This window comes from Chlorocebus sabaeus, chromosome 16, assembly GCF_047675955.1.
Source record: "Chlorocebus sabaeus isolate Y175 chromosome 16, mChlSab1.0.hap1, whole genome shotgun sequence".
NCBI classification, from domain to species: Eukaryota; Metazoa; Chordata; class Mammalia; order Primates; family Cercopithecidae; genus Chlorocebus; species Chlorocebus sabaeus.
This window is the reverse complement of record NC_132919.1, coordinates 72,443,840-72,470,624: the sequence shown is the minus strand read 5'-3', so window position 1 is coordinate 72,470,624 and position 26,785 is coordinate 72,443,840. Positions and strand designations below refer to the sequence as shown.

The 26,785-nt window shown below is 43.9% G+C and overlaps 1 protein-coding gene across 4 annotated transcripts in view; it reads right to left on the bottom strand.

Moving 5' to 3' along the window:
- Nucleotides 1-5,965: 5,965 nt before the first annotated feature.
- The window catches only part of FBXL20 (F-box and leucine rich repeat protein 20), a 156,049-nt gene continuing 135,229 nt past the window's right edge, over nucleotides 5,966-26,785 (bottom strand). For all 4 annotated transcript variants that reach the window (XM_008012873.3, XM_008012872.3, XM_008012870.3 and 1 more), the window contains 6 exons: nucleotides 26,307-26,437; nucleotides 24,814-24,874; nucleotides 23,156-23,200; nucleotides 19,208-19,264; nucleotides 17,973-18,185; nucleotides 5,966-15,310 (listed from right to left, as the gene is read on the bottom strand). In XM_008012873.3, the coding sequence (XP_008011064.1) occupies nucleotides 15,203-15,310; nucleotides 17,973-18,185; nucleotides 19,208-19,264; nucleotides 23,156-23,200; nucleotides 24,814-24,874; nucleotides 26,307-26,437 (615 nt within the window). In that variant the 3' untranslated portion in view covers nucleotides 5,966-15,202. The remainder of the gene's footprint in view (nucleotides 15,311-17,972; nucleotides 18,186-19,207; nucleotides 19,265-23,155; nucleotides 23,201-24,813; nucleotides 24,875-26,306; nucleotides 26,438-26,785) is intronic.

Genomic DNA, 26,785 nt, shown 5'->3' with positions numbered 1-26,785 from the left:
AAGGTGAGGCATGAGAGGTGAAGTAGACTTTTTTCCTTTTTTTTTTTTTTTGAGATGGAGTCTCACTCTGTTGCCCAGGCTGGAGTGCAGTGGTGCGATCTCAGCTCACTGCAACTTCTGCTGCCCAGGTTCAAGAGATTCTCCTGCCTCAGCCTCCCAAGCAGTTGGGATTACAGGGGCTTGCCACCATGCCCGGCTAATTTTTGTAGTTTTTAGTAGAGATGGGGTTTCACCATCCTGGCCAGGCTGGTCTTGAACTCCTGACCTCAGGTGATCCACCCGCCTCGGCCTCCCAAAGTGCTGGGATTATAGGCATGAGCCACCACGCCCAGCGGACTTTTCCTTCTTTACTTCTCCTCCCCCACCCCATGGCCATCTTCCTGGCACCCCTGGTTTCCTGTGGGCATGCCTCTGGACCCCCTTCCCCCACTGACCCCTGCCCCTGTGTTGCTCATGCCCCAAGACTTTTATCAAGAGATCTCTCTGGATGAACTCAGTGCTGTAGAGCTGATGGGGAAACTGGCTGAGCTCCTGGCCCTCCCAGCCAATCAGATCCATCGCCTTTTCCACTGGGGCCCTGGGGGCATCTTCATTCTCAGTGACCATTTCCTGTCGCAAGTCCCCATGGAGGCCTTGCTAACACTTCTGCCTGATTCAGCTTTCTTTCCCATGGCATGGCTTGTTCTCTTTGGTTCTAATAACAAAATTGCCTTTGTGCCCACTTCACTCTTACAGGTGGTCCAGAATTTTAAGGACAAATCATACTTTGTGGCTGTGGTGAAAAAAGGTAGGGATTTTAGAGGCAGAGGAGTGGGCCTGGCTGGCCCTATAAAGGGTGGTAGGAGTGTGCTGAGCATATATTGTCTCCTAAATGAGACTAAAATGCTCTTTGGGGGCCAGGCGCGGTGGCTCACGCCTGTAATCCCAGCACTTTGGGAGGTTGAGGCAGGTGGATCACTTGAGGACAGGAGTTCAAAACCAGCCTGGCCAACGTGGCAAAACCCTGTCTCTACAAAAAATACAAAAAACTAGCCGGGCGTGCTGGCACGTGCCCATGGTCCCAGCTACTTGGGAGGCTGAGGCAGGAGAATCGCTTGAACCCAGGAGGCATAGGTTGCAGTGAGCCGACATTGCCCCACTGCACTCCAGCCTGGGTGACGGTGCAAGTCTGTCTCAAATGTCTCAAAAAAAAAAAAAAAAAAAAAAAAAAAAAAAAAGCAAAAAGCCTCTTTGAAGGGGATTAAGGGGATGTGTCCCAATTAACTAGCAAACATCTGTGAATGCCAGCTTTGTGTCAAGGGGAGAGGGATTTGTATAGCTAAAAGACATTTATTGCTTAGGAAAAACGTGACTGAATAAATGCATCCCCACGAAATAAAAAATGCTCGTTTCTGTTGTCAGGGAGTTGATTAGAGGGGAAGCCCCCACTTTTCTCCACCTTTCCCCCGCATGATACAAGGCAGAAGGGCAGGTGCTTATTGGACATCACCTGGCATAGGGCACCTCTATCTGCTTGGCATCTGGTTATTCAGATGTTTGCATTCCACCCCTCCACGTGTCAGAGCTGGTCAGCTTGGCATATGTACACAAGGGGGTAGGAAGAGGTAGGTGTGAAGTGGGGTTTTAAGACACATGTGGTCGGGTGCCGTGGCTCATGCCTGTAACCCCAGCACTTTGGGAGGCTGAGGCGGGTGGATCACGAGGTCAGGAGTTCAACATCAGCCCGGCCAACATGGTGAAACCCTGTCTCTACTAAAAATACAAAAATTAGCCCGGTGTGGTGGAGGGCACTTGTAATCCCAGCTCCTCCGGAGGCTGAGGCAGGAGAATCGCTGGAACCAGGGAGGCGGAGGTTGCATTGAATCGAGATCGCATTACTGCACTTTAGCCTGGGCGACAAAAGCAAAACTCCGCCTCAAAAAGAAACAATACAAAAACACTTCGGTGTGCCAAGTGCATTGTAGGCTGCTTGGAGGTTTGAGGACCTGACTTGTCCCACTGGTGCCTTTTTACTGCTTTCAGTGCAGAATCCAGATGGCTACTACTTGGTTCTGATCTAGGCCCAGCGGAACTCCACTGCTCAAGAGACTTGATGGCTCTGCTTCACCAGAAGCCTTGTTAATACGCTTGGCTGACTCAACAGGTTCCAGGTGAGCCAAACTATCTTGCATCTTACCCCTAGGGAGGAGGCAAGTAGCCTCCAGCTTCACTTTTCTTTTTTTTTTTTTTTTTTTTTTTTTGAGACGGAGTTTCCGTCTGTCTCCCAGGCTGGAGTGCAGTGGCGTGATCTCAGCTCACTGCAAGCTCCGCCTCCTGGGTTCACGACATTCTCTTGCCTCAGCCTCCTGAGTAGCTGGGACTACAGGCGCCTGCCAACACGCCCGGCTAATTTTTTGTATTTTTAGTAGAGACGGGGTTTCACTGTATTAGCCAGGGTGGTCTTGATCTCCTGACCTCATGATCCACCCGTCTTGGCCTCCCAAAGTGCTGGGATTACAGGCGTGAGCCACTGTGCCCGGCTTCACTTTTCTTTCTGGTCAGCAGCAATGGTTTTTGGAAGTCTTCCTTGCCTGTTCATTCTTCTGAGCTGGTCAAGTTTATGAGGCAAAAAAAAAAACTGGCAATGTGGAAAAAGAGCTTTTGCCATGAGCGGTGTTGGCTGGTGAACACTGAGAGTGTTAATTCATTTAAAAACTTTACTCCTGCCCTTCCTTTTTAAATTAAAAGTTAATTTTTAAAAGGTATATACACTTAATGTGTTGTCCAATGTGTTGAACATTTAATGTGGTGTTCAGTTTTCTTGGCTTTATTGTCCCCAAGGGAAAATGTCTTCTGCTTAAACTATAAACTAGGGCAAAGGATGGGGTCTGGAACGAAGGAATAAATAAATACAGTTGGATTTTTTTTCCCCAATTACCTCGAATAAAACTAATTACTAAAGCCTCCAAAAGACCATTCAATATTCAAATCACTGCACCTACTAAAAAACTCAGTTCTAAGAGATTTAGGAAATACTATAGCTATTCTCTAGAATTCAGGCTATGGGGCTATCTTTTAGGGAAAAAAAAAAAATTAGACATATTGTTTCCTTAGTTTTAAGAGATGAGGTCTCTGTTGTCCAGGCTGGTCTTGAACTCTTATCATCAAGTGATCCTTCCACCTAAACTCTCAAGTAGCTGGAATTACAGGTGTGCACCACTGTGCTTGACCTTTTTTTAACCTTAAATTTTATTAATCTTTCCCTAAAGTCATAATTTTTTTTTTTGAGATGGAATCTTGCTCTGATGCCCAGAGCTAGACTGCAATGGTGCAATCTGGGCTCATTGCAACCTCCACTTCCTGGATTCAAGAATTCTCCTGCCTCACCTTCCCGTGTAGCTGGGATTACAGGCTTGTGTCACCACTCCCAGGTAATTTCTGCATTTTTAGTAGAGATGGAGGTTCCCCATGTTGGCCAGACTAGTCTCGAACTCCTGACGTCGGGATCCTCCTGCCTCAGCCTCCCAAAGTGCTGGGGTTACAGGTGTGAGCCACCGCGACTGGCCTACTATTTTTTTTTAATTTATAAAGAAAAGAGACTCTTTTTTTGGCCGGGCACAGTGGCTCATGCCTCTAGTTTAAGCACTTTGGGAAGCCAAGGGTGGGCAGATCACCAGAGGTTGTGAGTTCGAGATCAGCCTGGCTAACATGGTGAAACCCTGTCTCTACTAAATATATAAAATTAGCTGGGCGTGGTGGTGCGTGCCTGTAATCCCAGCTATTGAAGACGCTGAAGCAGGAGAATTGCTTGAACCCAGGAGGCGGAGGTTGCAGTGAGCCAGGATCAAGCCACTGTACTCCAGCCTGGGAGTGAGACTCGGTCTCCAAAAAAAAAAAAAAAAAGGTTTGAATCATACTTTTGCTTTTCACTTTTAGTTCAGTAATCCACCTGAAATTGATTTTTGTGTACCTCGCAGGTAGGAATCTAGTCCTCTTTTTCCATACAGAAAATCTTTTTTTTTGTTTTTTGAGATGGCGTTTCGGTCTTTTGCCCATGCTAGAGTGAAGTGGTGAGGTGGCACGATCTTGGCCACTGCACCCAGCTCAGAAAACCACTTTTATATTAAACAGTAAATGCTTTCTTAAAAGATAAATAGCATCAGGTCATGTCTTAACTGTTTTTTTCCATTCTCCCTCCCTTAAAGTTTTATTACGAAAATCTTCAAATATACAGAAAAGTACATTTGAAGATTTCCATATGCACAAAGTGGAAGACAAGTCATTTTTAAGAGAGACAAGTGCCCTCTTAAAAATACTTGCATAAGCCCAGGCTTGGTGGCTCACGCCTGTAATCTCAGCACTTTGGGAGGCCGAGGCGGGCAGATCACTTCAGGTCAGGAGTCGAGACCAGCCTGGCCAACATGGTGAAATCCCATCTCTACTAAATATACAAAAAAAAAAACCGTAGCCAAGCCGGGCACAGTGGCTCACGCCTGTAATCCCAGCACTTTGGGAGGCCGAGGCGGGTGGATCACGAGGTCAGGAAATTGAGACCAGCCTGGCCAACATGGTGAAATCCCATCTCTACTAAAAATACAAAAACTAGCTGGGCGTGGTGGTGGATACCTGTAATCCCAGCTACTTGGGAGGCTGAGGCAGGAGAATGGCTTGAACCCAGGAGGCAGAGTTTGCAGTAAGCCAAGATTGTGCCACTGCACTCCAGCGTGGTGACAGAGCAAGACTCTGTCTCAAAACAAAACAAAAACACAAAAACAAAAAACGTAGCTAGCCCTGGTGGCAAATGCCTGTAATCCTGGCTACTCAGGAGGCTGAGGCAGGAGAATTGGCTGAACCCAGGAGGTGGGGGTGACAGTGAGCTGAGATCGCGCCACTGCACTCCAGCCTGGACCACAAGAGTGAGAATCCATCTCAAAAACAACAACAAAACAAAACACAAAACCTTGCATAATTACTTGCTGATAATTTACCTAAGGTATTATTTACTAATCATCTTTGATGAGGCTTGAACCAGGTAGCCTCTGCTAGGGAGGGTGGGAAGGAAGAAGGCTCTGAGGTGATAACCAATGGATGGGGTAGTTTAATATTTACTTCAAAGTTAATATGGACAACTGAGCAGACACTGTTTGCATCCCTGGAAGGGACTGTGTTGGGATTAATCTAGACCAGGTCTTTATGTAGAATAAATAGATGTAAAGTGGGGCCTTTGATTCCACAGGGCTCCCCAAGGGTGCTTCATGGAAAGGTAGAGATTTAAATTTAGTTTGCTGAGTTGGCTGTACTGCTCATCTCTACCAAAAGGATAGGGACCCTGTTGCATTTATGTTTGTGTATCTCTAAGCCCTAGAGGCCTCTAGTACAATTCTAGGTAGTGAAATATTCCTTGAGATAAAGGGAATAAAAGCAGCCAACACATGAGTGTTTACTATGTACCATTATCTCATTTAATCTTTACAACTCTATAAAGTAGATACTGTTATCCCCATCTTACCAATGGAGAACTGAGAAAGGGGGGTTAATTGGCTGAGGTCATACAGGATAAATGGCATAGGTTTAACCTCAGGCAGTCTGACTTTTGAGCTTGTGTGTTTAACCATTACACTACTCCATCTTCACTCCTTCATAGTCAAGGTAAGGGCAATGAATGTTCTGCAGAGAGAAAGGACTTGGGTTGAATTTTATCCATCAAATTAACTAAGGCAACTCATTTACATTATGTCTTCCATGTTTCTTGAGGACAAGTGAAGCTCAGGATATTAAATAATGGCTGTTAAAAAAGTATTAAATGGAGGTTATTAAATGAGTAAATAAATGAGTACTAAATAAAGGCATTAAAGAGTATTTAAAAATGTGAGGATGCCAAAAAGAAGTCCCTTCATTCAGCCTCAGGAGTAGTTCTAGGGTTCAAGGAAGTTAAGAATCACTGCTCCAAGTCAGGCTATTTCCACAGGAAAATGAGAAGTCTTCACAGCTTACTTTCTTTAATTACATCATAAAACAAAATTAGAACATACAGGAAACAATAATAGTTACATAACAATTTACTTTATATATTTATATATAAAAAACTTTTTTTTTTTTTTTTTTTTTTTTTTTTTTTTTAGTCCAAAGATTTTTAAAGCAAAAGGAATCCTCTACTGCCACCTCGGTTTTTATTTATTTTAAATAACCCCCCTCCCCCGATCCTCAAGCGCCAAAAGTACTGGGTGGAAACAGTCACTTGGAGAGCTAATGGAACCTAGTGCTAAGTCACCCTGTAGGCAACCGTGTCGGCTCCAGAGATTGGTTAGCATTTGGAGCAGGCCTGGTGGAGAAACAAGCAAGCAGCAGCTCTCATACACTGCAGCACTCCAGGGTAGGTCCTACGGCTTGGGAAGGAGGGGATCAGATCCTGCCGTCAACCACCTCTGCATTTTACCCCCTCAGGGGAGTGAGTGGGGGTGGGGGGTGCAGGGATGAAACAGAGCCTGGTTTGAAGATAAAAATGTCTCCAACAGCACCATTTACCCATCCATCTCTGTCCCTGAGCAGAGTCTGACAGGCATGGGTAGTCCTCACAGTTCTCTGAGCTCTGCACAGGCCACATTATTCGGATCTGTGCTCTCAGGGTCACTGGAAGGTGGGCAAAGGTGAGCAGAGCAGCTGAGAAATGCACACAGCAGGTTACCTGGAAACAATTCCTGGGAGAAAAAAGGAGGCCAGAGTAGGAAGCATCTGAAGGCCAAGTCATAAAGCAGGAATGGAGAAAAACAAAATTAAGAAATGCAAACTTAAGAAGGCCACTCTCCACTCTCCTCCTCTTGTCAAAGGGTGACAAATTAAGAAGTCACCCTTTGGAGTGGGTAGTGGAGCCACAGCATGGTGAGAAAGGATGTGAGTAGCTTCTGAAGAGCACGGTCTCATGGATCTTGTATATGTGCCAACAGGCTATGAGAGTTAGAAGTTAGTTGTAATTTGGAAGTAGGGTGAGGAGGGGAGTGAGAAGAAATCAAAAGCTCATCCCTTCCTGCACTATTAGAAATTAATAGTCATCAGAGAAGCACAAATTATCTTAAGGGAAGGAAAAAACTAATGTAAACCCAGGAAAGCAGCAGCAAAGGTTTCACTTATTAAAAATCTATTATATAGCACTAGGAAAATTACTTGTCCATAGGGGGAAAAAAGTAATTAATCAAATCATGCCAGTTAGAGATTTTTTCAAGTTAAGATTTTCTAAGACCTTAGGTTTTCATTCTCTAGTGCCATAAAAGAAGAAAAGAAAAAAAAAAGAGTAGAATAATGACTTCAAGGGCTGAGAAGGTTTAGGTTAAGGTAAGAAACACATATGTGTGTGAGCAGCAAAGTAGTACAGATCTGAATTAATGAGATAATGGCAAGAGAAACTTAGTGAAGCAAAGTTTTCTTTTCTTTTTCTTTTTTGTGAGATGGAGTCTCGCTCTGTTGCCCAGGCTGGAGTGCAGTGGCGTGATCTCAGCTCACTGCAATGTCCGCCTCCCGGGTTCAAGTGATTCTCTTGCCTCAGTCTCCCAAGCAGCTGGGATTTTGTATTTTCAGTAGAGACGGGGTTTCACCATGTTGGCCAGGCTGTTCTCGAACTCCTGACACCTTGTGATCCTCCCACCTTGGCCTCCCAAAGTGCTGGGATTACAGGCGTGAGCCACCATGACTGGCTGCAAAATTTTCTTCCAATTTAACAAAAAAGACATTACTTCAAAAATGATCCTTGGTTCTTGGGGCATGGCAGAAGAGAAAAGGTAAATGTATCTGGATACTTCTCTTCTCCCATCTCTTCCTAGGGTAAGGACTGTCATTTGCTGCTCATCTCTCCAGTCCTAGTACCAAAACCATGCCCAGATGCAGCTGAGGTGCACTTGTGGTTCTTTCGGTGGTGCCAAAACCCATCTGTTTGATTGGTTAAGTGTGTAGAAAGTAGGAGACCTCTTTGCCAGTAAAAAGGGGTGGAGTTCATCAGAGAGGAAACGAAAATGTACCCATGTGTGACGCAGCCATCTCTATGTATTCAGGACAGATGCTGTACCTGAGGCAAAGTACCCCAATTCTAGAGCTAATTATCTGCTTTATTTGAACCTCGTCTATCATTTTCCCATGCCGATTCTTCAAAATAAGACTATAAAACACAAAACAGAAAGGACCATTGATAGGATTTTGCTTGTTCATTGTTCTTCGTAAAAGAGCAATAAACCACCCTGGCTGAGGAAGTACTGAGACTCAACCTCTATAACCTGAACTTCACAAGCACTTATTTAAAAACATGAGGCAGAGATGGAAGAAGGGCATATGGACTTTCTCTTAACATCCCACAGGGGAGTTTGCCCTAATTCTTTTTTTTTTTTTTTTTTTTTTTTTTTTTTTTTTTTTTTTTTTGAGACGGAGTCTTGCTCTGTCGCCCGGGGCTGGAGTGCAGTGGCCAGATCTCAGCTCACTGCAAGCTCCGCCTCCCGGGTTTACGCCATTCTCCTGCCTCAGCCTCCCGAGTAGCGAGGACTACAGGCGCCCGCCACCTCGCCCGGCTAGTTTTTTGTGTTTTTAGTAGAGATGGGGTTTCACCGTGTTAGCCAGGATGGTCTCGATCTCCTGACCTCGTGATCCACCCGTCTCGGCCTCCCAAAGTGCTGGGATTACAGGCTTGAGCCACCGCGCCCGGCCCCTAATTCTTTTTCTTCTGAAAATTAACTCTCTTGGACTCCAAAGATCAACTCAGCTTCGCCTGAGAGGTTATGTACTGACCTTCCTAAGATCAAAAGGTTTCAGAGACACTGAATTGATGCATCTAATAAAAATAGATGCAACAGGTAGATGTGACCTGAGGGGGAAGCTACAGAAGCCCATCATGTAAGAAGCTCACTTGCCTCTTATGGTACTTTCAGGCAGGTAGAATGTTTATCCTGGGCCGGGCACAGTGGTTCAGGCCTGTAATCCTAGCACGTTGGGAGGCTGAGGTGGGCAGATCACCTGAGGTTGGGAGTTCGAGACCAGCCTGACCAACATGGTAAAACCCCGTCTCTACTAAAAGTACAAAATTAGCTGGGCGTGGTGGCACATGCCTGTAATCCCAGCCACTTGGCAGGCTAAGGGAGGATTATCGCTTGAACCCAAGAGGCGGAGGTTGCGGTGGGCTGAGATCTCACTATTGCACTCCAGCCTGGGTAACAAGAGCAAAACTCCGCCTCAAAAAAAAAAAAAAAAAAAAAAAAAAAAAAAAAAAAAAGTTTATCCCAAGTGAGAAGGCAAGGTTAGTAACCTAGTAACCTATGTTCTTTGCTGGAGAATCAAAATGTCAAAGTTAGGGCACTTGGATACAACCCAATTTTATTCCTAAACTACCTGGGCTAATTATACCCTACTGATATGGTTTTATACAGCTCTCTATATCTTCCAATCGTACATTTAAAATTTATGATAGAAACTGGCCAGACGCAGTGGTTCACACTTGTAATCCCAGCACTTTGGGAGGCTGAGGCAGGTGGACCAGTTGAGATCAGAAGTTCAAGACTAGCCTGGCCAACATGGCAAAACCCCATCTCTATGAAAAATACAAACATCAGCTGGGCGTGGTGGTGGGCACCTGTAATCCCAGCTTCTTGGGAGGCTGAGATAGAAGAATCACTTGAACCTGGGAGGCAGAGGTTGCAGTGAACCGAGATTGTGCCATGGCATTCCAGCCTGGGTGACAGAGTGAGACTCCATCTCAAAAAACAAACAAACAAACAAAAAAACCGATAGAAATAGAGGCAAGGAAAGGCTGGGACTCCATTTTTCCCCATTATCCTTTTACTGCTTTAGAATTCTTTGGTCCAGTATCATTAAAGGGGAGAGAAGTTCTGTCTCAAGAACTCCAACCAAACATCCTACATTTCTTCTCAAATAGGACTTGGCTAATTCACAGTGCCTGGGTTTGAGGTGGCTAAAGATTCTAGGACTGGCAGGCAGATAGAGAGGCAATCTTTTTGTAAAATGATTCAGAGTGCAAACATACGATCGAAGAGAGTCTGTCAGCCAGAAGATACAACCAGGATAAAAGCCTACCCTTAAATCATATACATAAGGAGGAAAAAGGAAAAATAGAGCAATTTCCTTTAAACCCCTCCTCTCCCTGGTAGTGACTGGCATGAGCAGTCTGTGACTTTCAGCACAATAAACAGAAAACGGCCAAGGGTCAACCATGACCCATGAGTGCTCTTCTAACAACACAGTCACCTAAGGACATGCTGACTAAACAAGGAGGCAGGAAGCCACTCTCTTCTTTACAGTGACACTCTCACACTTTCTAACAACTTCAAACCAAGACAGGTTTCATCACATATTTTGTTTAGTCCCCCATGGCATTACTGGGCTATCAAACTAGTAACAATGCATTTTTTTTTCTTTTCTTTTTTTTTTTTTTGGAGACATAGTCTTGCTCTGTCACCCAGGCTGGAGTGCAGTGGCGCAATCTTGGCTCACTGCAACCTCCACCTCCCTGAGCCTCCTGAGTAGCTGGGATTACAGGCACCTGCCACCACACCTGGCTAGTTTTTGTATTTTTAGTAGAGACAGCATTTCACCATCTCGACCAGGCTGTTCTTGAACTCCTGACCTTGTGATCCACCCACCTCGGCCTCTCAAAGTGTTGGGATTACAGGCATAAGCCAACACGCCGGGCCGTAACAATGCATTTTATTTTATTTTATTTATTTTTTTTTTGAGACGGAGTCTTGCTCTGTCACCCAGGCTGGAGCGCAGTGGCCGGATCTCAGCTCACTGCAAGCTCCACCTCCCAGGTTTACGCCATTCTCCTGCCTCAGCCTCCTGAGTAGCTGGGACTACAGGCGCCCGCCATGTCACCCGGCTAGTTTTTTGTATTTTTAGTAGAGACGGGGTTTTACCGCGTTAGCCAGGATGGTCTTGATCTCCTGACCTCGTGATCCACCCGTCTCGGCCTCCCAAAGTGCTGGGATTACAGGCTTGAGCCACCGGGCCCGGCCTAACAATGCATTTTATAAGGCAATTAGAAGAAATAAAAGAATGTCGCTACTGAAACATTATGGCTATATTAAATAACTCTGATAGTCTGGAAAGCCCAAAATAAAGCATCATAAATTTACTAGGTTTCCCTATAAAATGTTTGATATAAGGGATATGTGAAACTTCTGACTTACATGTCTGCTAAATCAACTTAATGAATGTGGAAATCAAACTGGAAATTTGCAAAAGCTACTTAAGGAATACTTTTACCTTCAGTAAAGATAAGAGCAGAATAGGAGAAGAAAATATTTTTTACACAAAGCACAATATGCTTTCGTATTCCAAATATTGGAAAAAGGGCTAAGGCCATATCCCTTTCTTCCTCATATCCAACAGTTTGCTTTTAAACTCAATTCAAATTCAGTATGCAAACACCAAAGACCACCCAGTGAAAAATGGCCTGAGCCACCTGACAGTTACTGAACTTAAGGCTGCCCATGAAAGCCCCTGGAGTAGGAGAAGGATTCAAAAAGGAAGCTAGACTGGAGACATCTGAGAGTAAATCAGCAGCATTATTGAGGGTGAGATGGAGGCTTTAAATAGAGGGAAAGGATGGGTGTGGGAAGGAAATGGTGGAAATCAGTGCAAAAATAAGCTGCAGTCAGCTCAGTGGGGCTGATGAAAAGGATGAAAAGACACTGATGTAGCAACTGATGCTGGAAGATGTAAGGTATGAGATTAGGGGAAAAGCTGCTTAGAAAAGAGATGATTTGGATGTTCAAGAACTTTCTCCAGAGACACTACAGTAATTCCTCCTTGCCCACCTGTAGGTTTATGGCAGTAGCTTTGAGGGTACCTTCTAACTTACCCCCAAATCTCTTCTCTCTTCACTCTGGTTTTTTTTTTTTTTTTTCATTAAAAAAGGCCTATTTTGGAGTGGCTATGAAGTTAGACAAACAGATCAATTAGTTTTTCCTGTAAAGAATTTTTCCTACATTAAGCCTTACTGAATTTTCAAAAGTATCCCAGATGTTAAGAGAGGAAGCATTATGTTCAGATGTCAGGCTCCTTTCCACCTGACCAAAACTTACCATGCTCTGTGTTCTCAAAGTCCTACCATATTCATCAGCTGGTGTAGGCTGCAAATCAGCATAAGAAAACGTATTTCCTTCCAAGCCTGATGGGCCTGAAGTTTTCTTGAGAAAGGAACAAGGCTTCTGCCTGACAACATACAAGCCAGTGCTGCATACCCGAGTCTTCATTCTCTCTCACTTGACTCTGTCCTCGGCACAAACAGGCTGGAATTTGCTTTAATAGCAGGGATACCAGAGCAATTCCCCATGGACCTGCCTGTGGGTAAACCCTTTGAGTAGAGAAACAGCATTTCCAAGATCGTCATGAACTGACGAATAGGGTCTTTTAAACTTATCTTTTAAGTAAAGAAGTACCTTAAAAGCCTCAACTTAGGCAACTCAAATCCACACTCACCAATCAATCTGGGTTTTATGGTCAATTTGTACAGGCACTAAAACAACAACAAAACACCTTAAACTTTAAAGCAGATGGCTCCTAAATAGTTATCTCCTTTAGTTTTGTTTGAATGAGTAACCTAGACATCTGAATATTATCAACCACATCTGGAAGTATGTGTGCATGCACATATGTATTTGTACATGTAGGGGTATAGCCAAGAAAGTGAGTTTCATGTCAAAAATTATATTCCTTATAAGGTAATCTGAAAGAGAATAAGGGGAAAGGGGAATGAATAAACAAGTAATTTGCACTTTTAAAGGGGCACAATCAAACAGGATTTACAATAAATTTAATATGATAAATATTGATGGATAGTATAGACTTCTAAGACCCTTTCATCCAATTGCCTTCTAAATCAATGGATAAATCAGACTTTATTCTTACATATGCTGGTACAATCAGCAACTGCAGCATTAAAACAGGCCTCTTAAGCTGGGTACAGTGGCACACCCCTGTAGTCCCAGCTACTTGGGAGGCTGAGGTGGGAGGAAGGCTTGAGCCCAGGAGTTTGATTCCAGGCTGGGCAAGATAGCAAGACCCCATCTCTAAAAAATAAAATAAAATAAATAAATAAATAAAATAAATAAAACAAGTCTTTTAATAGTCTGGATCACATAGAAGATTAATATTATGATGGACTGCACATTAATGTCTTAAAGGACCTCCCCTCAAAATCACCCTACTAAAAATCACACTGGGTTTCTAATCTTGGGGTTTAGAAATTTACTTCTCATGCTTTAAAAACTCATTTTACTTCCTTTATCCTCTGATTTTTTGGGGGGACAGAGGGTGCTGCTTCTTGGACTCTGAGTCCTGGACACTAAATTCCTCCCTCAGTTCTAGTGCCCAGGCTGAGCAGAGACACTAAATCCCCTACTACTTCCTCTCAGTGTTCTCTTTCAGCTGCCTCAATGCTTCACCTGGCTATATTCATACTTCACTCAGAAGTCTGGAGCAGGGCTGGGCATGGCGGCTCACGCCTGTAGTCCCAGCACTTTGGGAGGCTGAGGCAGGTGGATCATTTGAGGTCAGGAGTTCAAGACCAGGCTGGCCAACATGTGAAACCCCACCTCTACTAAAAATACAAAAATTAGCCAGGCAGTAGTGGCACGCGCTTGTAATCCCAGCTACTCGGGAGGCTGAGGCAGGAGAATTGCTTGAGCCTGGGAGGTGGAGGTTGCGGTGAGCCGAGATTGCGCCACTGCACTCCATTCTGGGCAAGAGTGAGAACCCATCTCACCAAAAAAAAAAAAAAAAAAAAAAAGGCCTGAGGCAGAAAACAGAGATGACTGACAGGTTATGGGAAGGTTCTGGCCCTTTGGGGTGCCAACACTAGATATGAATCCATTAATACTGACATACAATTGACCAGCTGTTATAGAGCCATTCTTGTATCCCTGAAAAGCAGAAATGGGGGAAAAGAGAGAAACAGACAGTTCCTCTAGTGGCATTCCTGTTAAAACAGCCTCATAGGTCAGAGATGCCACTGATCACTCCTAGATTTCAGTAAATATATAATAACATTAATCATTAATGTATGAACTTGGGTGGTAGGGACTTTCAGGCTCTGTTTTGTGATTTATCATTTCCACTCTTTCCTAATAATACATCTCTTTCTTTCCTTTAAAGTTGGTGGAGTCTGACAGAAGGAAAAATGTATAGGGGGAATACTGGGGATACCATGCGAATTATCATATATCAGAAGATAAAATAGAAACCAAAAGGCAGCATCTGTTTTCATCAAAATAGTCAATTTCTTCTCATAACTTTTCTTGCTTTCATTATAGTTTCCTTTCAGATTGGCAAAGATTCAGGCAGGGTCCCCTAATGGTAAAATTTAGAATTAAAAAAATATTTATTGATAATATATTTTAAAAAAATGTTTGGTAATCCCAACTAATCATTCAAAATGCAAACTGTAAACACGACAACAGCAAAAGGGTAACAATTGAGTGAGTAAGCAGACTGAACAGGTGACAGACTGAGCAAGAGTGTGTGGGGGGGGGAGCAACAGAGAACGGAAGACAGGTGCACAAGTGTGCTACAGACAGTGACAATTTGAGTGTGTAAGAATTACATTTGGACCACAGTGATTTCAATGCAACCATTTAGGAAACCTCTGGGCCAAATACTAAAACACAGGAGGAATGGATGAGCCTTCTTTGTGAGCATGCTCAGCATGTTGGTATGGAAACAAGGAAGCATAGAAGCTCTGTAGTCACAATGAATGTCTACCATTTCTAAGATGTGAAGAAATTTTCTTTCTGGTCCCTGGGTACATCATATATTGTCTTTCCATGCTTTTCTTGACCCCGGAGGACAGCAGATGCTGTTCCAAAATCCCCAAAGAAACCCCTAGACATAAATTTAAAAACCACAGTAGCATTAATGCTGGGTTTGCTGAAATGCCCCTCCCTCTATCTTGGCCTATGATTTTCTTCTGGGCACCTCAAAAGGAATGGTTAAATTTTACCAATCTACTTGATAAAGCCATCACAAACTTTAGTCCCATGGTCACAAAGCTAGAGTGGATGGGGGTAAGGTTGTGTATGTGTATGTATGTGTGGCTCTGGGGATCTGGACACTGCCCTCCCTCACTTTGTAACCCTTGCCCAGAACACTGGGGTCGCTTCCACTGGAGAGACTCCACGGTAGCTCTAGAAGTGTCATTAAATACTCAGTTCGCCAAGGTTGACCACCTCCATTGTCATAGGATGATGCAGCATCTGCAGAAGCGCTGTCTGCTGCCCCCTACTGATGGGGGTGGAGTGACAGGTGCGAAGTAGGCGTGGACTTTAATATTGGGTAAATGGGTCTGAAACAAGACAGAAACATTAAACGTTTAAGAGAGAGGGCTTAAACAGAAAGAACAATGTTGCTTCTCAGAAAAACTACCGAGGGGCTCGATGTACATGAAACTAGGGCAAAGGCTGAGCATCGGTCAGGATGTTAGAGGGCCTGGGTTCTACTTTGTTCCATCCTAGGTTGTTCTAAATGACCAGAACAAGTCATATAACTTGGTACCTGTTTGTGTAATAATAAAACTGAGGGCCGGGCGTGGTGGCTCATGCCTGTAATCCCAGCACTTTGGGAAGCTGAGGTGGGTGGATCACGAGGTCGGGAGATCAAGACCATCCAGGCTAACATGGTGAAACCCCGTCTCTACTAAAAATACAAAAAAATTAGCCAGGTGTGGTGGCAGATGCCTGTAGTCCCAGCTACTCAGAAGGCTGAGGCAGGAGAATGGCATGAACCTGGGAGGCGAAGCTTGCAGTGAGTGGAGATCGTGCCACTGTGCTCCAGCCTGGGTGACAAAGCGAGACTCTGTCTAAAAAAAAAAAACTGAGGAAAGACATCATATTAATTTCTTATCTTCTCCAAAAAAGGATTTCCAGTTGGATTTTCACAGCTGAAAGAAGCTACATTGAGTTTTTGGTTGTGTTTTTGTTTTTTTTTTTTTGAGATGGAGTCTCACTCTATTGCCCAGCTAGGCTGGAGTGCAGTGGTGCGATCTTGGCTCACTGAAACCTCCACATCCCAGGCTCAAGCGATTCTCCTGCCTCAGCCTCTGAGTAGCTGGGATTACAGGTGCACACCACCACGCCAGGCTAATTTTTGTATTTTCAGTAGAGACGGGGTTTCACCATGTTGGCAAGGCTGATCTCGAACTCCTGACCTCAAGTGGTCCGCCCAAGGATTGGGAGATGGAAGAGATTCCTGTCAGCCAGGCAGTCTAGGAACACTAATATAAGTAGGCACATAAGAGGCTCTGGTTGACTTGTGGCTCTTGCTCTCTTTGGTGAAGAAAAAAAATGGTTGTAAGGCCTCCCCCAGTGCAATTATGCTCACAGTCCTCTATGTCTGAAGAGGGAAAGAGGAACTGAGGCCACTTGGAACTCAAGATGAGGTTTGGTACTCTTTTATTTGCTCAAGGCCATATGGCCAACATGGATTTTTTTAGAGGTTGGTATTTTTTTTGAGATGGAGTTTCATCTTGTTTACCAGGCTGGAGTGCAATGGTGCGATCTCGGCTCACTGCAACCTCTGCCTCCTGGTTCAAGCGATTCTCCTGCCTCAGCCTCCTAAGCAGCTGGGATTACAGGCACCTGCCACCAAGCTCAGCTAATTTTTGTATTTTTAGTAGAGATTGGGTTTTGCCATGTTGACCAGGTTGGTCTCGAACTCCTGACCTCAGGTGATCCTCCTGCCTCAGCTTCCCAAAGTGCTGGGATTATAGGTGTGAGCCACCACGACTGGCCTAGAGGTTGGTATTAACGGCCTGAATAAGCACACTGTCTTTCCTACAGCAGGTGTGAAGCAGATATTCCAATAAACATCTGTTGAGCAGAACAATCTAACACACAGATTCATCTGGCTTTTTAAAACTTCTTTTTCGGCTGGGCACGGTGGCTCACGCCTGTAATCCCAGCACTTTGGGAGGCTGAGGTGGGCGGATCATGAGGTCAGGAGATTGAGACCATCCTGGGAAACAAACATAGCAAGACCTTGTCTCTACAAAATAGTTTTTTAAGGGTGGGCATGGTGGCTCACACCTATAATCCCAGTACTTTGGAAGGCCAAGGCAGGCAGATTGCTTGAGCTCAGGAGTTTGAAACTAGCCTGGTTAACATGGTAAAATGCTGTCTCTACCAAAAATACAAAAAATCAGGCTGGCGTGATGGCACGCGCCTGTAGTCTCAGCTATTGGGAGGCTGGGGTGGCAGGATGGCTTGAGGCTGGGAGACAGAGGTTGCAGTGAGCCAAGATCGAGCTACTGCACTCCAGCCTGGGTGACAGAGGAGACCTTGTCTTAAAAAATGAAAAAAAACCCCACAAGTTTTTCATAAAATTAGCTAGGTGTGGTGGTGTGTGCCTGTAGTCCTAGCTACTGGGCAGGCTGAGGTGGGAGGATCATTTAAGCCCAGGAGTTCGAGGCTGCAGTGTGCCAAGAAGGTGCCACTGCACTCCTGCCTGGGCAACAGAGTGAGATCCCATCTCTTAAAAGAAAGACAGAAAAGGTAAAAATCTATGTCTACTTTACTTGTTGTCTTAAAAAATATGAATCCCAGGAAAAGGGCTTAATGTGAAACACAATTACAAATTAAATTCTTAAATCCCATTTAACTAAACACTTTCTCTGTTATTCCTTTCTTTCCTTCAGAACAAAAATGTGGCATGTGCTTTTTTTTTTCTTTCTTCAATCTGGGAATGTTATTAATCCCTAGACATTATTAGAGAGAGACTGCTGGGAGGAGACCTACTTTTCTTCTCTTCAGTGGGTCTTTTCCTCCTAAATTTCCATCTCTGGAGCCAGAGGGAAAAACTATCTGTCCTTAGGTTTGCACTTTTTTTTCCCCCTTGTTAAATGTTAAAGTAAATATAAAAATCACAGGAACCTAAATTTGAAAAAAGAAAAAAAGAAAAGAGAGGAAAGTGCTGAGAACACTAGAGCTGGAGAGTTATGTAGCCATTTTTACCCTGAGTCTCTTGATTCCAGCCCGTGTGATTTGCTGGCAGTCATAGAGTTCTATCCGCTCAAGGCTGTGACAGCTCTTCAAGTGCTCCAGGGATGCATCTGTGATTAGTGGGCAGTTGTCCAGCTCAATCACCTCCAGCTGGTCATGGGCACAGGCCCCATTCCCCAGGTGACGAATTCCATCATCTGTGATCAGCTCACAGTGCGATAGACTCTGCAGCCAAACAGAGCAAGGAAGGATGTTGAAATATCTTCTGGCATTCCTCTAGCCAGAGGCTTGTGTAAATTGGAAAGGAAACATTTTGGATTGATTTTGATGAATATGGAGCTGGCACTAGATCTAAGTGGTGAAATTAAAAAAACTGGAGATAGTGGGGTTATGCTTTTGGCAATCAGTGATTGATATTTTGATGTGTGATTCTAAATATATTTTACAAATTCATGTAATGACTATGAACTAGTTCATAAACAGACTAAGACAGCCTTAAAAATGACCCCTTCTGCAAATTAACACTTTTCTTCTCTACAGGGATAAATGGGAATCAAGCTTTTCATGCACACTGTTTTCTGGAATTTGAACTAAATATTGAATATCTGGTTCAGAAACATGCCCCAACAATTAATTAGCTGAAGATTTTTACAGCTGTCAGGTGTGATCATCTCATCACATCATCTCTTCATCAATATTTATTAAATCCCTGATCCTGGGAAACTCAGAAATCTTGACCCAATTTTGGATAGTACTGTGCCACCGAACACCAAAAATGAGCCTGGATACAGAACAGTCACCCAGAATGCCTTCCTCTAATGTCACTGAAAGTAGGAGCAGAACTCCCCTTAGTAAAGCTTTGATTGGTTCTTAAGACCAATAACATTAAGACCAGTAACATTTGATCTTAAGGTGAAGCAAATTGTATTTTGGGCCATCTCATCCCCTGGATCTCTAGAATTTAAACATCATTCAGGTTGGAGTATAAGTTATCTGCAAAAGAGAACTCGTAGGTTCCAAGGCAGTTTTCAGTCTTCAAGCATTGATATAGAAAGCATTTAACTTTTTCAGTTCTTATCTGTTTCCTACTTCACTCCGGTACTCCTTTGGTTCTCAGTAAGCTGGCAATTTGGAGAAGCATCCTTTCCTAAAATGGTAGCCAGACACTAAGATCCGGGTTCTTGTACTGTAGCACTGGCTTTTGATTAAACCCAGTAAACACATAAAATTTTCAAAGTCAAACTCACCAATACTTGAAGTCGAGGACAGTGTATAGAAAGTTGGATTAATGTGCTATCTGTTATCTGAAAGAAATTACACATGTTGATTTCACGTATTATCCAGATACAATCCTGAGTCATACCTGATTCTTGTTTTTCCTTTTAGTCTTGCTCTGTTGCCCAAGCTAGAGTGCAGTGGTGCAATTATAGCTCACTGCAGCCTAAAACTCCTGGGCTCAATCTTCCCACCTCAGCCCCCTGAGTAGCTGGACCAACAGGTACAAGCCTCCAGGCCTAATTTTTTAAATTACTTTTTTTTTTTTTTTTTTGTAGAGACAGGGTTTCCCTATGTTGCCCAGGCTGCTCTTGAATTCCTGAGCTCAAGCAATCCTCCCACCTCAACCTCCCGAAGCTCTACAGGCCACCATGTGCGATCACAGCTCACTGCAGCCTTAACCTCCCAGGCTCAGGCTATGTTCCGGCTTCAGCCTCCTGAATGGCTGGGACTACAGGCGCACACCACCATGCCCAAGACATTTAAAACTTTTTCTTGGGCAGAAACAGGGTCTTGTTATGTTACCCAGACTGGTCTTCAACTTTTGGGCTCAAGCAATCCTCCTGCCGCGCCTCACGAAGTGTTGAGATCACAGGTGTGAGCCACTGTACACAGCAGCCCCTACCTCTTTTTTTTTTTTTTGAGACAGTCTCTGTCGCCCAGGCTGGAGTACAGTGGCACGATCTCGGCTCACTGCAACCTCCACCTCCCGGGTTCAAGTGATTCTCGTGCCTCAGCCTCCTGAGTGGCTGAGATCACAGGCTACATTTTTTAAATTTTTTGAGATGGAGTCTTGCTCTGTTGTCCAGGTTGGAGTGTGGTGGCACGAGCTCGGCTTACTGCAACCTCCGCCTCCTGGGTTCAAGCGATTCTCCTGCCTCAGCCTCCCAAGTAGCTGGGATTACAGGCATGTGCTACCATGCCCAGCTAATTTTTGAATTTTTAGTAGAGACGGGGTTTCACCATGTTGGCCAGGCTGATCTCGAACTCCTGACTTCAGATGATTCACCTACGTCGGCCTCCCAAAGTGCTAGGACTACAGGCGTGAGCTACCATGCCCGGCATATTTTTAGTAGAGACGGGGGTTTGCCACGTTGGCCAGGCTGGTCTCGAACTCCTGGCCTCAGGTAATACACCCGCCTAGGCCTCCCAACATGCTGGGATTACAGGAGTGACCCACCATGCCCAGCCCCCATACCTCATTCTTGACTACATTTCTAGTCCAGACATTTTAATAATCAATCATCAAATAACAGAATCTTTCGGTTTAAATCGCATCGGCTACCTGAACCTGTTCTATGAGAATCCACTCAGGCTACATTTGAACACATCTAGTCATCTCTAGTCTTCATCTTTAGACAGCTCTATTCAAAATCTGTTTTATTTTTTAAATGAATCAAAATCTGTTCCCTTGGTAGCTAGTTGTGGTGGCTTGTGCCTATAGTCCCACCTGCTAGGGAGGCTGAGGCAGGAGGACTGCTTGAGGTTAAAAGTTCAAGACCAGTCTGAGCAGGGCCAGACATGGTAGTTCACGCATATAATCAATCCCAGCACTTTGGGAGGCTGAGGCCGGTGGATCACCCAAGGTCAGGAGTTTGAGACCAGTCTGGACAACATGTTGAAACCCTGTCTCTACTAAAATACAAAAACTAGCTGGGCATGGTGGCGGGCACCTATAATCCTAGCTACTTGGGAGGCTGAGGCAGGAGAATTGCTTGAACCTGGGAAGTGGAGGTTGCAGTGAGCCAAGACTGAGCCACTGCACTCCAGCCTGGGTGACAGAGTGAGACTCTGTCCTCCCCACCCCACACTGCAAAAAACAAAACAAAACAAAACAGTCTGAGCGATAACAGCAAGAAAAAAAACAGTCTGAGCAATAACAGCAAGATCCTGTCTCTAAAATATCTGTCCCCCAGAACGTCTACTTGCTGGACTTTGTTCTATCTCCTTAGAATCATCAGAGTAAGGAATCAGAAGATAGTGCTCTATGAAAAAAATTAATGTTGGAACATTCTAAAATTTTTAATAAAGCATGCCACTACTCAGTATTGATAACTTGGGTTATTTTCCCAAGGGTGGCAGCCAGGCACTGCTGGAATCTGGGTTAACTATGAACATTCAGGTAGGAAGAACAGTTTTCATGGTTATGTTAGGACTGAAAGTAAATCAGCACTTCTTTTCAAATTCTTCTCCAACTCTGAGTTTATTATTTTCTAGTACACATAGCTTCACAGGGGCTAAAAAATGGTAGAGAAAGGGGGTGGGCAAGCAGGCAGGCATGTCCGTTCAGAAGGAATAACACTGGAAGGACATAGAGGACATTCAGGCATGTATAAGATAAACGGATGTGAACAAGTTTTAGTTTAGTAAGAACTAATAGCTGTTAAGTAGTGCCTATAAAGCATGTAATTTTTTAGAAAGTGGCTTTTACGGCCGGGCATGGTGGCTCAGGCCTGTAATCCCCGCACTTTGGGAGGCCAAGGCAGGCGGATCACGAGGTCAGGAGATCGAGATCATCCTGGCTAACGCGGTGAAACCCCGTCTCTACTAAAAATGCAAAAAATTAGCCGGGCATGGTGGCAGGTGCCTATAGTCCTAGCTATTCGGGAGGCTGAGGCAGGAGAACGGCATGAACCCAGGAGGCGGAGCTGGCAGTGAGTTGAGATAGCGCCACTGCACTCCAGCTGGGGTGACAGAGCGAGACTCCATCTCAAAAAAAAGAAAAAAAAGGGCCGGGCGGGGTGCCTCACGCCTGTAATCCCAGCACTTTGGGAGGCCGAGACGGGCGGATCACGAGGTCAGGAGATCGAGACCATCCTGGCTAACACAGTGAAACCCCATCTCTACTAAAAAATACAAAAAACTAGCCGGGCGAGGTGGCGGGCGCCTGTAGTTCCAGCTACTCAGGAGGCTGAGGCAGGAGAATGGCGGGAACCCGGGAGGCGGAGCTTGCAGTGAGCTGAGATCAGGCCACTGCACTCCAGCCTGGGCGACAGAGCGAGACTCCGTCTCAAAAAAAAAAAAAAAAAAAAGAAAGTGGCTTTTACGGTTACTGACATATCCTCCCTTTATTTTTACCATTAAAAAATTCATTGCTCTTTCTTTTGTAGAGTCCCATCTTGGAAGTTTTTCCTTGGTCAATTAATAATCTCAAAGTTCTTAAAATTGTGTTAATGTGGCTCACGCCTATAATCCCAGCACTCTGGGAGGCCGAGGCAAGTGGATCACCTGAGGTCAGGAGTTCGAAACCAGTCTGGCCAACATAGTCAAATCCTGCCTCTACTAAGAATACAAAAAATTAACCGGGTGTGGTGGCACATGCCTATAATCCCAGCTACTTGGGAGGCTGAGGCAGGAGAATTGCTTGAATCTGGGAGGTGGAGATTGCACTGAGCTGAGATCGTGCCATTGCACTCCAGCCTGTGCAACAAGAGTGAAACTTCATCTCAAAAAAAATAATAATAATAATAATTAAAAAATAGAAACTGTTAATTAGGAGATCAGTTTGGCTTAAAGGCAGAGTTCCATGCAGAGTTAGGTCTCTAGGGCTAATGATGCCAGGGATCTAGGATACAGCAAAGCTAAAGAAAGGCAGTGCTATATAGATCAATGTGATGGGGCTTTAATTATTTCCTAGTATCATAACTCTACAGGTCTAAGGAAATATTTTTAACAGCTTTATGGCCTGAATGCTTGGGCCTCCTTTCTCTCTAATGGCAACCTGATTGATGACATATATTTCCACAGTTCTGTAACACGTACCATGAGCATCTCTGCCTGGAAGATACCTTATTTAATGGAGAATCTGCAATGCTGTCAGGCACTACAGTATCCTACATTAGGGTAGGGAATTGGACATTCTGATGTTGTGTATTATCTAAGTGTCTAATGTACTTCTGAATTAAAATCTATAATCTTACCTGAACACACTCTTCCAGGTCCATCTTTTCAAGTTCATGGCAATTCTACAAAATACAAAACCAAACATTACAGTACAAACATTTAAAACATGAGAAACATTTAAGGCCAGAAAACTAAGAGGTAATATTAAATACACTGATAAATTCTTTGGTGTTTCAGAGCTAGTGTGATGCTAATTTTTTTTTCTTTCTTTTGAGACAAGGTCCCACTCTGTCACCCAGTGCAGTGGGTGTGATCATGGCTCACTGCAGGCTCTGACTCCCTGGGTTCAGGTGATTTTCCCACCTCAGCCTCCCAAGTAGCTGGGACTATAGGAATGTGCCACCACATTTGGCTAATTTTTGTATTTCTCTTTTTCTTTTTTTTTTTGAGACAGAGTTTCGCTCGTTGCCCAGGCCGGAGTGCAATGGCACAATCTCGGCTCACTACAACCTCTGCCTCCCGGATTCAAGCGATTCTCCTGCCTCAGCCTCCCAAGTAGCTGGGATTACAGGCATGCGCCACCATCCCTGGCTAATTTTGTATTTTTAGTAAAGTCAGGGTTTCTCCACATTGGTCGGGCTGGTCTCGAACTCCTGACCTCAGGTGATCCACCTGCCTTGGCCTCCCAAAGTGCTGCAATTACAGGCGTGAGCCACTGCGCCCGGACTTTTGTATTTCTTATTGAGATGAAATTTCGCTGTGTTGCCCGGGCTGGGCTCAAACTGGGCTCAAGCGATCTGCTTGCCTTGACCTTCCAAAATGCTGGGATTATAGGCGTGAGCCACTGCACCCAAGCTATGTCCTCCTTTAGTCATGCCATGTGCTGGCCCCCACCTAATTAGTATTCTATTGATCTGCCTAAAAGCAAACAACCATCCCCTTGTCCCATAACACTGGTCAAAGTCAGTATAATTTTAAATACTACCATACAGTAATTTGTAAACCCATCCAAGTATTAAAATATTCAGGAGAATACAGAAAATCTACTAAAACCTTTCCATTTAAAACCAGACATGTAGTTTCTTTCAATATTACTTTCATTCACTAGTCATATACCAAATAACCAATAAGTTTTTTCACAAAGTACCAAGAAGCACCTGCTTAATGTATTATGTTATGAAATTGTGGAGAATCAAGTCTCATGGATGGGTGCAGCGGCTCACGTCTGTAATCCCAGCACTTTGGGAGGCCAAGGTGAGCAGATCACTTGAGGTCCGGAGTTGAAGACCAGCCTGGCCAACATGGTGAAACCCTGTCTCTACTAAAAATACAAAAATTAGCTGGATGTGGTGGTGCATGCTTGTAATCCCAGCTACTCAGGAGGCTGAGGCAGGAGAAATGCTTGAACCCGGGAGGTGGAGGTTGCAGTGAGCCGAGATCGTGTCACTGCACCCCAGCCTGGGTGACAGAATGAGACCCCATCTCAAAAAGTTAAAAAAAATTTTTTTTTAAAGTATCATGAAGGGGTTTAATATTCTCCCATGCATGTGTGCATTTCTAGAGCAGTTTGTATTCTTTCTGGTATTAGCAGGTCTGTAGCTATAGCATGAAACCCTGTCTCACACACCCAATTCTGCTAACATTTCACATTTCCCTTGCTGCTTGTTCTTCTGAAATAAAAAGTCCTAACAAAACCTATGGAAACAAACCTATGGAACCAAAAGAAAATACTTACCCTGGCTAGAGTGGTAAAGCCCACATCTGTTAATTGAGAACATCTTGCCACTTCCAATATTCTGTTAAAAAAAAAAAACACACACACACAACACACACACACACATACAGTGAAAGTCAAGCTCTTAGTCCCTGAAAATTGAGTTTATTAAAACAGTAAGATTTATAAAAACAATCTCCTATTCTCTAAGGACTTTATAATACAGAATGACATTAACAACTAAGCAAGTCTGTATACAGATCTTGCCATTCATTTTCATGCAGTCATCATAAAGTGGTCCTGTAAATATCACATTTCAGGGTGATGCAATCAATGAACACAGAGAATATAACTGAAGCTTGTAGTTAATACCAAAATGCATGAAATGCATTAAAAGCCTTCTTCATGGCATACTGCTTACCCCCAGAGGGCAGCCTGCTCCTAGAAAACAAAGGAAATGGAGATACTCTATTTCAGTTAATCACTTGCTGAAATGAATTATTTTCTTTCCTGTTTTAGAAGTAGATTCACTTAGATTTAAATTGCTTTAAAAAAAATGTGACAGGCTGGGCATGGTGGCTCATGCCTACAATCCTAACACTTTGGGAGGCCGAGGCAGGCGGATCACCTGAGGTCAGGAGTTCGAGACCAGCCTGGTCAACATGGTGAAACCCCATCTCTACTAAAAATACAAAAATTAGCCAGGTGTGGAGGCACGCGCCTGTAGTCCCAGCTACTCGGGAGGCTGAGGCAGGAGAATCACTTGAATCCTGGAGGTGGAGGTTGCAGTGAGCCAAGATCCTACCACTGCACTCCAGCCTGGGTGACAGAGCGAGACTCTGTCTCCAAAAAAAAAAAAAAAAAAAAAAAAAAAAGGTGATAATAGTGCTTATATGGTGCTATGAAGATTAAACAAATTATTAATGTTATTGAGCAAGAGTCTCACTCTGTTGCCCAGGCTAGAGGGCCGCGGTATAATCTTAGCTCACTGCAGCCTTGACCTCCTGGGCTCAAGTGATCCTCTCACTTTAGCCTCCTGAGTAGCTGGGACTACAAGGCACACACCACTATGCCTGGCTAATTTTTTATTTTTTGTAGAGACAGGGTTCTGCCATGTTGCCCATGCTGGTTTCAAACTCCTGGGCTCAAGCGATCTTTTAGCCTCGGCCTCCCTAAATGCTGGGATTACAGGTGTGCGCCACAGCACCTGGCCCTGAATTAGTATTTGTAACGCACCTAAAGCAACACCTAATTTACAAGTAATATGTTGATTTTTTTCTAGTATGGATAGCAAGTAGTGGAATTTGGGGATTGTCACCCCTTTGTTCACACCAATTACATGAAATCAAATGAGGTACAAAAAGCAAGTAGGTGGGCATCTAAAAGGTGCTTAACTACCTTAACATTTCAAAGCGTCTGCAGTGTCTACCTTAAAATTCCAAAGTTCCAAGGAAGAAATATGGGTGAAGGAAACTTGTTCTAAGATTTTTTTGAGCTAAACAAGAAATGTTTACCTAAGCCGTGGGCAGTTCTGACCTAGAGCATTCAGGATGGCATCTGTGATGTTGGAGCAGCCAGAGGCACAAAGGGACTGTAACTTATGGCACCCTCTGCATATAGTAATGAGACCTTCATCTGTGATTTGCTAAAAAACAAGAGCAAAAAAATTCATAGATATTAGTATCTTAGCAAAAGAAGAAAAATGACAGCTCTGTGAAAATAAGCACCAAAAAGGAAATCAAGACATGCTCAACACATTCATCAGATAGCAGACCTAAAACAAAATGAACACACGTTGTTTCTTCCTTCCAGTTCCTGATTTAGTCTGCAAGAGGATCTATGCTCACCTTTGGTGCAAAGGGAAGAAGCTATAATATAATTCTGTTAAAAGCTAAAATGGAATTCTAATGGAACTGGGATCAGCATGGGGTATATCATAGTTTAGGTTCAATTAAATAATTTTATTTATTTATTTATTTATTATTTGGAGATA